This window comes from Cyanistes caeruleus, chromosome 5 (assembly GCF_971803275.1).
Source record: "Cyanistes caeruleus chromosome 5, bCyaCae1.hap1.1, whole genome shotgun sequence".
Lineage (NCBI taxonomy): Eukaryota > Metazoa > Chordata > Aves > Passeriformes > Paridae > Cyanistes > Cyanistes caeruleus.
This window is the reverse complement of record NC_141705.1, coordinates 9,861,812-9,874,669: the sequence shown is the minus strand read 5'-3', so window position 1 is coordinate 9,874,669 and position 12,858 is coordinate 9,861,812. Positions and strand designations below refer to the sequence as shown.

The 12,858-nt window shown below is 37.8% G+C and overlaps 1 protein-coding gene across 6 annotated transcripts in view; it reads right to left on the bottom strand.

Moving 5' to 3' along the window:
• The window catches only part of DOK7 (docking protein 7), a 64,591-nt gene that overhangs the window by 15,425 nt on the left and 36,308 nt on the right, over positions 1-12,858 (bottom strand). For all 6 annotated transcript variants that reach the window (XR_015287623.1, XR_015287624.1, XM_023925576.2 and 3 more), the window contains one exon: positions 7,352-7,394. Coding sequence is in view for 4 of the 6 variants with exons in the window: in XM_023925576.2 (XP_023781344.2) it covers positions 7,352-7,394 (43 nt within the window). In the remaining 2 variants the exon portion in view is untranslated. The remainder of the gene's footprint in view (positions 1-7,351; positions 7,395-12,858) is intronic.

Here is a 12,858-nt window from a genome sequence, read left to right as displayed (position 1 = left end):
TGTACATGAAAGCATATACAGGGTAATCCAAGGCTACAAAGTTCAGGTTTAAAGTATGCCAAACTGAGAATCTGATTTTGTATTTTAACAAATGAGATCAGACTGTAGAACCTTTACAGATTGTGGAATTCTAGTGAGGACTTAACACCTAAAAATGTTACTTGGAATTTTGTTTTTAACAAGACTGCTGATAAAAATAAATGCAAAAATAGGACAGCCCCAGGCTAGCTGATTTACTTATATTTTTACTGTAACTCATCTTCCTTTTTCTCTCATCAGGGCGTCCTCTCTCTGCATTAAAAACGTCAGAAAATGGTTTATGAAGCCAAAAGCCTCACCTTCCTTTGAAGAAAGATTACAGTCATATGCTAATTCCAGCTTCATCACAAAACTAGTGTGGGGTTGGGGGTTTTTTTTCCCCTCAAAAACTTATGGCAATTCAGCAGAAATTATTCCAGAGGCATTGTGGATTTTTAAGCAACATTTTTAGGATTTGTGAAGAACATGTGGGACTTGAAAGGAGATTTAAAACAATAAGAAATTCCAAACCATTTATGGTCAAGATTATATTTTCCCATTCAGAGCTTATTTAAAAGAACCATGTTAATGTTTCAGGATTTGACCTGTTACATTTTCCTTATTTTCAAATCTGGCAACTAACAAATATTTACATAGTCAAATCTCTCAGGGAATTTTTTTTTAAGCTTTGAACTTCATCATGTAAACACATATCAACAGAGATCAACCTAGATATTTACTTCTTTCTTCTTTTCAGCTCTATAACTGTATAAACTGGTTTGTTTCTTATTCATTAATTCTAGGATAACACTTGCAGGAATGGAAAAAGCAAGTTAGAAAGATACATTTCTTAGCAAATGAAGTATCCAGCAGGAGACAGACATTAACATTATTCTTTTCATTTTACAAGGGATTGTTAAGAATTTTATTTTTTTTTTTCAGTTTCCCTTACCATCCAGTTCTGTGTGGCTGACTTGCTCAAGTCTTTGTCAGACCTGAGTATCTCATCAAGAGAGTTACTTCTGTTCTACTCTCTTCAGTGTGTAAGAGGAAGAAGATATTCAAAATGTGACAAAATTAAAATAATCTGCAGGATATTTTGAATTCTGACATTTGATTAGATTCAAAAGTTTAATGTAGCTCCATGAAGACAACAACTATTTGAAATATTTTTCTAACTTTATAGTTATTGTTTTATGCTCATTCTTCAAAAATAAGGACAGTTTACAGCACATGTGCTACAAGAAAGAGCCATGAAAAAAAAGAAACCAACCAAAAAAAAACCAGAGGGAAGATGGAATATTAACTATAAACTGAGCCCAGACAGTTTACATTTTCAAATCTTCTGGCCTACCATTGCATGACCACTGAGGAGACACACACAGCCCTGCACTGCATTCACCAAGTGATCACTTCTCACTGCCCACTTCAGGTCACAAACTCTTCAGGTCTATAAAGCTTCCTGACAAGGAGTGAGGCCAGAAGAAAACACCACATTCTGTGATAAAACCCTGTTTCTTGCTGAAATAAAACTTGCTTTATTATGAAGAACTTTGACCCACTCACCCAAAACATTCCCATCTCCTTTGAAAACAGATACCTTGCTTAAAAGAGCATCCAAAGGCCAAAGAGGCTGACTGACAGGAGAAACCCTGCAAGTACACCAGGAGGTTGTTCCATGTAAATGTAATAGGAGACTTCCTGCTGCTGTATATTTGCCCTACAAAACTTCCCTGTTTGTTCTCTTCGATTTTCAAAGTAATTTCATATATTTTCTGCTATACAAATGGCATTATCTGCAAGACATAAAAGCTGAAGGGGATTCTTAAGAATGCTTACTTGCTCTACAGATTTCTCCATATTGAGCAGTGTCTTCTCTCTCTAACAGACAACTTTAAAAGTGGTAGAATCTCTCAAAATTAGAAATGCATTCAAGCACTCTGTTCAAATATTGCTCCTCAAAAATGTCTATTTAGTCTGTGCAGAAAAATAACAGAGGATCTAACTACCTCTAGCTATTATTCATCTTCCCATGCTGCGGGCAATTCCAGCCCAGCCTCCTATCCTTAAAAATGCAAAAGCATTGAACCAGAATTATTATCATTTTCCTGTGCTAGGAAATTCAGTTTCCTGGGGTTTTTTTTGGGTTTTTGTTGTTTGGGTTTTTTTTTTAAATACACCTTCAAAGTTGCTTTGAATACATTTAATTCAAAAATCTTGATACACGTGAAGGTCAGGACCTACAATGGCCAGGGATGAAGGTCACAGGCAAAACCAATTTTTTTTAAAAAAAAATTTGAAATAATCACTATATGTGCAAATAAAGTTCTCATCTTTGTGTTCTAGAAGGCTGGGATATGTAATTTCCCCAGATTTCAGTGTCAGAGAAGGCATGGGGAAGCAAATCATGAATAAATAAAGGACAGGACTAGAGGGTCACTGTGTCACTTTCTCATCAATTTCTGTCACCCCCTATGCAGGGAACAGGAACCTGCTGGATCTGCTCAGCCCAGAGGATGAAGCAGCAGAACTGGATCATTCACTGGCATGGTTTCCCCACAGTTTTCTTTCCCCCCTGGAAAATGACCCCTTTTACTTCAGACAGTCACCAAGGCAAACTTATAGCTTGTAAATGCAATATGCATTTTAATCAGCTTACTTTTCCTGAGCTCCTATTTTTCTTCCCTTACAGAAATATTTTGAGTGCACTTGTAGAATAAAGCAGGACCAAGAAAGAGCATGTCATATTATGGCAGGGTTTAACTAATCAGTTTTTCATTAGAATGATGCTTTTCTATTACAGAGTTTAGCCCTATAAGGTATGACATCACATACCTATTGTGGACATTGTTCAACACACAGTCCTTTACTGGCTCAATAAAAATATCAGAGTGCACTTGATCTTCCTACATCTGAAGAGCTGACAGCATAAATCCTGAAAAAAGTGAGAATTGTAAATTGTTTTCAACCTAAGCAATAATAACCACCACAGTATGGCCTGGATTCCTCCTTCTCATTGCTCTGAATTAATTCCTTAAAAGCTGACCCCTAAGCTTGGAATAAAAGTATCGTGCTGCATAGGTATGCAATAAAAATATTTTTAAATGTACAAAAAAGCACCTAGTTTTCCATCAGAAAAGCTAAGCTGTCAGACAGCTGACTTCATTTTCAGCACCTGTTATATATTTAATTTTATTCTTTCTTCTTGTCTGCCTGCCTGGAGTCCCTCCCTACCTAAGAAAAATTTAACAGAGATACATAGTTCATAATCAGCATTCAGGTGATATTTTAGCTGAATTCCAATCCACAGCATTGCTTTATGTTTTTCCCTTAATTCATCCCCTCAGAACATTTCCCAACAAGCATTGTGTAGGTTTTGTATTGCAAGCTAAGAGGCTGCCAGAGAGCAAGACTGTCTGTTGCAATGCTGAAGGATTTGCTCCTATGGAATAAAGGGGGAAATGGAAAAGAAGAGAGACAATTTACAAGTCAAAAAGCAATATGGAAAGTGTATTGCTTCCCTGGGAGCATATTTGTTACTTGCCCAATACAACATTCAATTCTGGCTTTTGCAAAGCCAGAGCCCATGGCACAGAGGCACAGGGAGATCAGACCTCCCCCCAGGAAAGTTTAATTTGAGTGTGGAAATACTCAGGGCTGGGCCTGGCTCATGGGAATGCCCAGGAAACCAATTCCCCTGTGGGAATGTGGAAAGGATGAAAGTTTCTGAAATATGGTGCAGAGAGCTGGCATGAAATGCCTTCTCCAGGGACTGCAGTGTCCCTAAGCACTTCTGAAAGCTCTTCCAGCTTCCCTTCTCTAAATAGGAGTCTTGGGATTCAGGCTGCTCAGCTCATTTGGAAGGGGTTGGCAGCTAAGGACAGAAATAGTGGCATTTCCCTAAGGACAAAAATAGTGGCATTTCCCCTCCACACAAAACAGCCTCATGACTTAAACATCATTCATAAAAGATTGCGGTGACAGAGTTCTACTCAAATGAGAAAACACAAATATTTTGAAGGAAATCATTCACCCTAATGAGTAAGAGCTGCAGGTTCCTTACCTAAGGTGTTGCAATGGAATAGAAAGGAGAACAGTATTTAAGTAAGAGGCTTAAATTACAAATTTAAATTTCTAGGAAATATATAAATGTAAGAATAGCAGAGGATTTTGGATGATTCAAGGTGAATTAAGGATTCCCACTGCAGAACTAAACAAACATCTCTCAGACATACACAGAAGAGCATTCAAACCTCAGGGCAGAGACTCTGGCTAGAGAACTGCTTCATTCCTATTTTTCCATCAACACTTTGGTTTATAGTGCCAGAAAGATAATGAAGATAATGACAAGCTCTTCAGCTCACCATTCTGTAAAGGAATGAGCAGTCTATTATTTCACCTCTCAGCACTGAATGTGGATCTTATTCATGATCCCTTAACTCAAAGCACGTAAGCAGTTCCTGAGAAAAAGACCTACATCTCTGAAATTGCAACCACCAGATCAAGATACAGGATTTTTTAAGCAGTCATGAGAGTCTCTCTATGGGTCCCATGAGAACTGCTCACACAAAATGTACTAAACTGAGGTGTCCCCAGAATCCAGCAGTCTCAGGAAATCTGAATCATATTTTTGAACCTCTATCTTGTCATGGTATTTTGAGGTCCATCAAAACTATGAATGTGGTCTATTATACTTGAGAGCACACATCCACACATCATATAACTCCTAAGAATCCCTTACCTTTATCTGTAATACAAAACTATGATAACAATGGGAACATTTTCCTCCTACAAACTCAAGTAATTTAATTCAGTCTCTCTTTCTAATCAATATTTACAAAGTTATTTATAACAAAGGCAACCAAATTATTTAAACCAGAATTAAATGATTCACCCCAACTTGGTTTTTTCCATCTAGTAATACAACTTAGAATTGTTGCCATATTTAGAACACTTTTCTGTTTGCCATTAGAATGAAACACAATTTTCTAAAGTTACTGAGTCTGTTGCTGAGCATATCTAACTAAAAGGAGAAAGGGAATACCCACTTTCCCTTCCAACAAACTGAAAAATACACAAACAATTGATCCGTGACTGTTTAATTCTGTATCTTGCTACAGAATTCAGGCATTCAAGAGCAAAAACATTGCATAGAACCTGTGGACACCTGTAGCCCAGGAAGGAATTGGTTTGCATTCTACAGTGTGTTTGAATGAAAATATGATTAAAAATAAATTTGTTTGTAAGTGAACTGCTACATTAGGAAATTTTATATGTGGGTATTGTGTCATTGTATAATCATCCATGCTAGCAGAGGCACCTTGCCATGGAGGTGCACAATACAGGCTTTGAAAGTAGTTACCTCAAATCAGTGTGTCTTTATTTTATTCTCAACAATTGATAATAATCTCTCATAACAGAGAACCATAGACAAGTCCTAATGCAGTTGCTCTAGTCCAGCAGAACAGTGTGAATGACTGGGACCTTCAGCTTGGATTAAATATTCAAATGCTACAGAATATTATGAAAGTTTTGAAATGACAAGTCCAATTATACTTAAAATTTCATACATATGAAAGACAAAACTTTAATATGAAGAAATAATAATAATATTAATAATAATATTTAAATTAAATATCTAAGGACAATAAAAATGCAATGACACAGAAAACTTCAGCTCCTTTTGTATTCTGAAAAATAGTTTTAATATTGAAGAATTAAATTGTACTGGTATATTGGAGTATTTGAGAGGTGAAACCCCACAAAGAAAGCTTCAGTCACTGACTTTAGATGCTGCATTTGTCTTCAGCATTTACACATTGTACACAATGTCTTAAGCATTTACACTTATTCCTGCAAGAGTTCTTTCCATAAACTACATTTTCCCAGTGTACCAGACAATAAAACACACCTGCTCAAACTTCTTCAGTCTTGCAGCTTCTCTTTCTGTTGATACAAAAATCTGCTCTGTATTTCTGCAGTTCCAATTTGCTTCATGATAGGTTTTATCAAAACAGCTAACTCCCTCATATGCATGAATAGTCTGAGATTAAGTTTTTTGTCAGATGTTGTTTGCATCCAAAATTAACTTGACACTGAAATTAATACAGAAATAACATTCTGCCCACCACATGCAGCAGAAGCTTCCCTGTATTTACACACATTTTAATCATAAGTGTTCTGCTTTCCTTGGTTTGAGTGGAGGACTACAAACTTGAGTATGAGAAAGATAAAATTAATGATCCAATTTGGGCTTCTACTTACACCTCTATAAATCAAGCATAATTCCACTGGCTTGAGTGGAATAACTAGCAACAAGATCTGCTAAATGCTTCTGGATTTTCTCCTGCTAAGACTGACAAAGGAAGCGAGTTACTTCTAACCTTCCCCAGAGACACTTTCTGATCCTGAGTATCTTGCTGGATTTGTCCACACAAGTACCCATCAGCTATGCTGCTTTATGTATTTGCCAAGGTTTTTAATGGAGTAAAGAAACCCAGCCACAAAGAGCTGTTCCATGCCTATTGGAGGTGGATATCCTATGAAATTTAATTCTGATGAATTATCAGGTAAACTATTTAAGGAATAAAAGGCATTTAAGACACTAACCAAATTCTTTGCACAGATTCTCTCTAAGGTCTAAGATGGAGAGAAACTACACAAAACCAAACGCTTATGAAATGTTTTCTTTGAAGTAAAATGATAATTCAAAGGTGCCAGATCAATTTGACAGTGAACTCAGTGACCAACACATTCTACTGAGAGAGAAGTTTACAATGCAAGGATGGTCAGTGCCTTTGCTAAAATAATCTTTCCAGGCCAGATACTCAGAGTCCTCTCATTAGTGATTTTGTTGGTCAATCAACAAATAATTTCACTGACATGAGAGAAGCATTTCCAAGTTGCTGCTAGTAAAGATTCATTCCTCTGATTTTGTGTTATTTAGGAAACTGTCTATACACACTGAACATATAATCAAGTTTGCCTTGGTGATAATATCGCCTAAAAAGAAAAATTTCTTGGTATTCTTTGAGAAAGTAAGTAGAAAAGGCATTAAACAGCATTTTAAAGAATCTGACAACTTTGAACCTCTTCAAATTAACAAAAGAAAGAGAAAAATAAATATATTCATCTTTTCAACCAGGGTTATTGCAGATTACAATGTATTTCAGAACTGCCATACATGAATTGCAGCAGCAAAACCAACCACGAACAGGACAACTGTCAATATAGTATTTAATTCTGCTTCCACAAATATTCTGTTCTTCTTATCACAATTTGAGACTTAAACATACATCATTGTTAAATAAAGCAAATAACAAAAGGCTCCTACCTGATATAGCTGGTAAGACTCCAGACTGTAATACTGCTGTTCCCTAAAGAAAACAGAAAATTTTAGAATGAAAAATCTTTACAAGAAGTAAAAATTTGACAAAATGCAGGAAGTATACAAAAGTAGAAGGAAGAGGAGGAAATCAGAAATGTGGCCAAAATTTCATTTTTGAAAGAGAAAAAACATCCCAAAGCATTTCAGAAAACATTAGCTTATACTTGAAAAAGATGCAAAAATGCCAACAGAAGCTTGATGTGTGAAATTATATCAGATCTGGGACACAGTTAAAGATCATTTAAATTCTAGGAAAGACAACAAATAACTACAAGAATCAGCTTTGATTGGATAAAGAAAGGAGCCTGAGATTAAAAAAAAAAAGCAGTGTTTTGTTATTAAATGATCTTTTCAGTCTTTAAGATTGTCTTCATTTCCCTTTTCAATATATCATGTTTTATTGTTTCTGCAGCTCTGAGGCCTCCTGCTGCAATCCTCTGTAAAGCAGAGACATCTCTAACAGTGGCAACTGCAAAGGCAACTCAGCAGAAAGAGCAATAGAGACATGTAAAAGCTACCTTTTATAATTCTACAAAACACAGCAAAACATGCTTTTGCCTGTAGGAGAACTTTTTAAAATTATTATGTCACCATGTAGAAATGTAAGTGAATGGTTTTCAAATGCAGAGCATCAAGCAGATCTCAACCCACCCTCTGATTACATCAAAGGAGAAAAGGGGTAAGTGACCTCACTCAAATCATATGCTTTTGTCACGCCTGCTATGATACTCAGACAAAAACTAACATGATTATCTAAGGCCTCATAGTATAACACATAAATATAGGTGAAATATCCTTCTATCATGTAAGCTTTCATCTGTGGCCCAGGAGCTGAGTGCTGGGGTCTGTGATGCATGGCACTGGCTCCAGCACGACACCCACCGTAAGCAGATATTCACCATCCATGCATCACACACCAGGAGCTGCATGGCCAGGGCTATTTTAGCTCTGGACTGATCTGGCTGCTCTCAGATGACACTCACTTTTTATCTTCTGCTTCCAAATATCTTGGGTAGAGTTCAATGATAGGTGTTTGGAGAAGCCACTGGTTTGATATGCTGGATCATCATTCATATATTAGCTCAGTTGGCCTAAAAAGCTAAATAAAATTTAAGCCTGGCATTTCTTTCTGTGTGTACAAATAACCACCATGGCACATAAACCTTTTCACAATCAAAATGAGATTTTCTTTTCCTCCTTCTGTGTATATTTGGAATATCTTTACCATCCTCTGACCTTTTTTTTTTTCCTATTAAGGTTTCATTTTTTTTATATCCAAACTTTCACTCACTTTAAATTTCAAAAAATATGTGATTGGTCACACCTATTCTCATTAAAAAAAAAAAAATAAAAAAATCAGAAGTTAAAAATATTGTCCCATACAAAGAGGAGCAGGCCTACCACTCTCTGTACAACTTTTCAATGATTACATACCTAATCCTGCTCTGGTGCTGCTTATGGGAGTTTTAATCTTTGGGTCCAAGATCAACCCAAAAAGTCTAGATCATCTAATATAAGCTCCACAGCAAGGAGCAAAGATTCTGTACTGCACAGTTTCCTGGCTACAGAAGTTTTGCCAAATTCATAGTGAGAAAAAGCACCAGAACAGCTTTGCAAGCTCACCTCTGTGGCATAAAAAGGTGCCAGAAACTTGCAAGTTAGGTGGACAGAAACAAAAGAAGGAAAATATCATCTTAAAACTAATTCTTCCCATTATTGGCTATGATGGATAGCTGATCAATATTAACCAAGCATTTTCACTGAGCAAAAATATTTTGCCTCCTAAAAAGAGTAACCTACACTTCCAAGAAAAAACAGATTAGCTTCTGTAGGTTTGAATGCAGAGCAGGGCTCCATCATCACTGGCAAGAGGAAAGAAATGCCAGTCACCTGATAACTGTGTCAACATTTCAGACACACCTCATCAGCCACAGCTTATGTAATTCCCTTTGTGTATCTTTAGAAATAAAGCTTTTCTTTCAGCTCATCTAAGTTTGGCAGCTTTTTATAGCTCCATTATTCTGTGCCTACTGAGAGTTAGAGTTCTCAGCACAGGAAAGATGAACCTCTTGGAGCAGGTCCAGAGGATGGACAGAAAATGATGGGAGGGCTGGAGCTCTGCTCCTTTGAGGAAAGGCTGAGAGAGCTGGGCTTGTCCAGCCTGGAGAGAAGGCTCCAGGGAGGCCTTGGAGCCCTTCAGTACTTACAGGGCTTTATAAAAAAGATGGGAACAGATATTTTGGCAGACTGTGTTGTGATAGGACAAAGGGTAATGGTTTTAAAATAAGAGTATAGATTTAGACTGGATATAAGGAATAAATTTTTTACTATAAGGGTGGTGAAACACTGGCACAGGTCACCCAGAGAAATTGTGGATGCTCCATCCCTGAAAATATTCAAGATTAGGCTGTATGGGGCTCTGAGGAACATGACATAGTGAAAGTGTCCATACTCACTGGTAGGGACTCACAGAGGGTTAAACCAGGTGACCTCTAAAGGTCCCTTCCAGCTCAAAATATTCTGTGCTTTTCAGGTCTCTTTTGCTTTAGCCTAAGCACATATGTGAAGTTTTGTCCCAGTCTGAGTTCTCAAGACTGGAAGAAGAGTTCAGCATAAATGAGAGCCTCCCAGATTCTTCTTGTTATGAAACAGGACTTTGTACTTGACAGTAATAGAAGCAAATATTTGCATTCTGAGATTTTTATTCTGCACATACCAAAAATGCACTCATAAACAGAGGCTTGATTGCAACATTGGTCAAATGCTTAATTTTCACAGAGGAGATGATCTAGATTGCTTTTTCTCCTCTCCCTTTCTTTATTTTAAAGCTACACAAAATATCCAGTTTTTCAAGAGAGAACCATGAAAATCTTGACTCGAAATCCCTGAGCCCCTGAAAAGCAGGAGCTGTGAAGCAACAACGAGCACTCTCCTGCCTGCTGTGTGTAGCTGGTGGCACAAGCCTCTGACTGCTTCACATAGTTTGTGTTTAGAGGGAGGCAGCAGATTACAGACACATAATATAGTGTATTACAATAAACTTGAACTATCAGAAACTTCTCAAAGGAGCAAAGGGCTAAATGAGAGATCCTGTAAGAAGATTTTGAAATCAGCATCACAAAGAAAAGCTTAAAGTGTTTTTAGAAAATGGAAGAGCAAAAGTATGTCCTAAGTTCTGCAAAGCTCAGATATTTCAGCAAAATGAACCAGTCCCTAGTGAAATTGACAGTTAAAGTACTTTTCTTGTAAGGATTAACGATTATGACTTATTCTATTATTCTAAATCACAGTAAAGTTTAAAGCTTGAATGCTTAGGCTGCCACAAGAAAAACAAAGTTCCCAGGAAAGGTCAATAAATACAGGCACATGGCCTTTAAATGTCATCTGCCTTGATGGGCTGTTTCACCCAGCAGCTGATCAGGTTCAGAAAAAAAGATAAAAAATTTTTAAACTCTATGATCCTTCCTAATAACTCCAAATGAAAGAAACTCCTGCCCATAGCATGTTTCAGGCACAGGGCTCCAATTTCAGCCACAAACTCCTGATTACTCAGCTTCATCTGTCGCAAGCCAAGTGCTGCCCTACAGAAAGATTGCTGAAGTCAGTTCAGAAGCATCTCCACTTGCTCAGCCAAGCCCAAACATCAGCTATTTTATGGGGCATGAAGCTGGCAATTTCAGTGGCACTGGCAAGCCATGGGCTGTGCCACATTAAAATATACCCCTTAAAATACACCCCTGTGGGATAATCAAGCTCTGCTCATCTACAAGTTACAGGTGTTATTTAAAAAACAAGAGGTGAGAAACAACCAAAAGTATTGTTTAATTCTAGTCCAGATTTGTCGCTGTTTTCTCTCTCATACATTTTTGACAGAGTTGTGATTCATATATGCTTCTGCTGAGAGGCATCTCCTGCTCCTTGCTCTGGGCGTCCCAGCTGCCTGCAGCCAGGAGCCACAGGTCACACAGCCCAGAACACAACCATCAACAGCAGAATGTGACCTCCAAAAATGACACAACTTGCCTGCAGCACACTCATGGGAGAGAAAGAACAGCTGGGCTGAGTTCCCTACCACAAAAGTTGGGTCCATCTGCCAGGCAGCAGAAAATCTGATGGTGGAGTCTCAGTTGCAACACTGAGGGGTCAAATTTCAAGCCCTGCTACTGATAATCTATCAGCTCACAGGGAAACTGACGCAGCAACAGGGCGCATGATTTGCTCTTGTCCTTTGCTTTCAAAACCAGACCTAGAGTTACATCACACTGGACATCACACTAGGAGTGTGCTGAACAACTAGACTGAAATGCAATTGCACAGTCACATACCAGTTTTTCCAGGGGACATGTATCACATTCACTGCACAAGAGACACGTGTGGGTACAATCAAGATGGCATGAGCAATGATAAATCTGTCAATTCAACAGTGAGGAGCTTAACTTTTCAACCTAAACAACATCCTTTTAACATCATACACACATCTCATTATGCACAGAAGTATTCAGACAGAATTCTAGAGGAAGCAGCTATGCAATACCATCCCAGGCATATAAAATACCTGGTGTAAAACATGTCAGTCTTTTGTGCCTGTTTGTGTCTGTCTCCAGGCATTGCTACAAGCCAAGCTTGCATACTTGCTAGACAAAAATATAATTCTGGAGAATGTACAGCTGCCCAAAGCAGAAACCCTCACTCCAAGTCGATATCAAAGTCTGAAGACACACAATACCAAACCCTCTTAAACTGTCCTAATACCAATATCAGCCAGACAGCTTGTGATTACAGAGACATGCCCAAAACTGCAAGTACATAAATAAAATAAAAACACTCTGACACCTCTGTCAAACTGAGGGTTTGGGTTTGTCTTACCATTTCTTACTAATTTCATAAGGTTTGAGTTTCTTGTGGTTCCTCAAACTGGTACTATGGGCTGTAGATCAAAAAAAAAAAATTATTTAATACTTCTGTATTAATTTTTGAATTTGAGGGTCTCTCCTCTTTAACCCCAGGTAAAATTCAGAAGCACTGGTTTCTATCCAGCATTTCATTATTTCATAGAGATTTTGTAGGGATACATATAGTGACAATCTGCAGAGAGAGGCTGCAGTAGAAAACCCTCTAGGGAGAGCTGCATAAGAAACTCAAACGGAAAGATGGACACCAGTGGTTGTGAATATTGCTGAAGAGATGAGCTCATCTAAAATTCTGAAGAGACCTCACAGGACAAAGACACTGAAGTACAGTCAGAGAACACTTCACTCGTGGTTCATGATACAGGAGGATGTTTCACAGTAGGAGCCAGGACTAGGCTGAAGAATTCCACCAACCAGTGGAAATGGCTACACCAGACATAGCAAAATGCCTCTGAAACCAACTTTAATCCAGTATATTTGATAAACACAGCCAGAATGGTGGAAGAGCTAGAAGACAGGAACTAAAAACAATTATTCATGAAA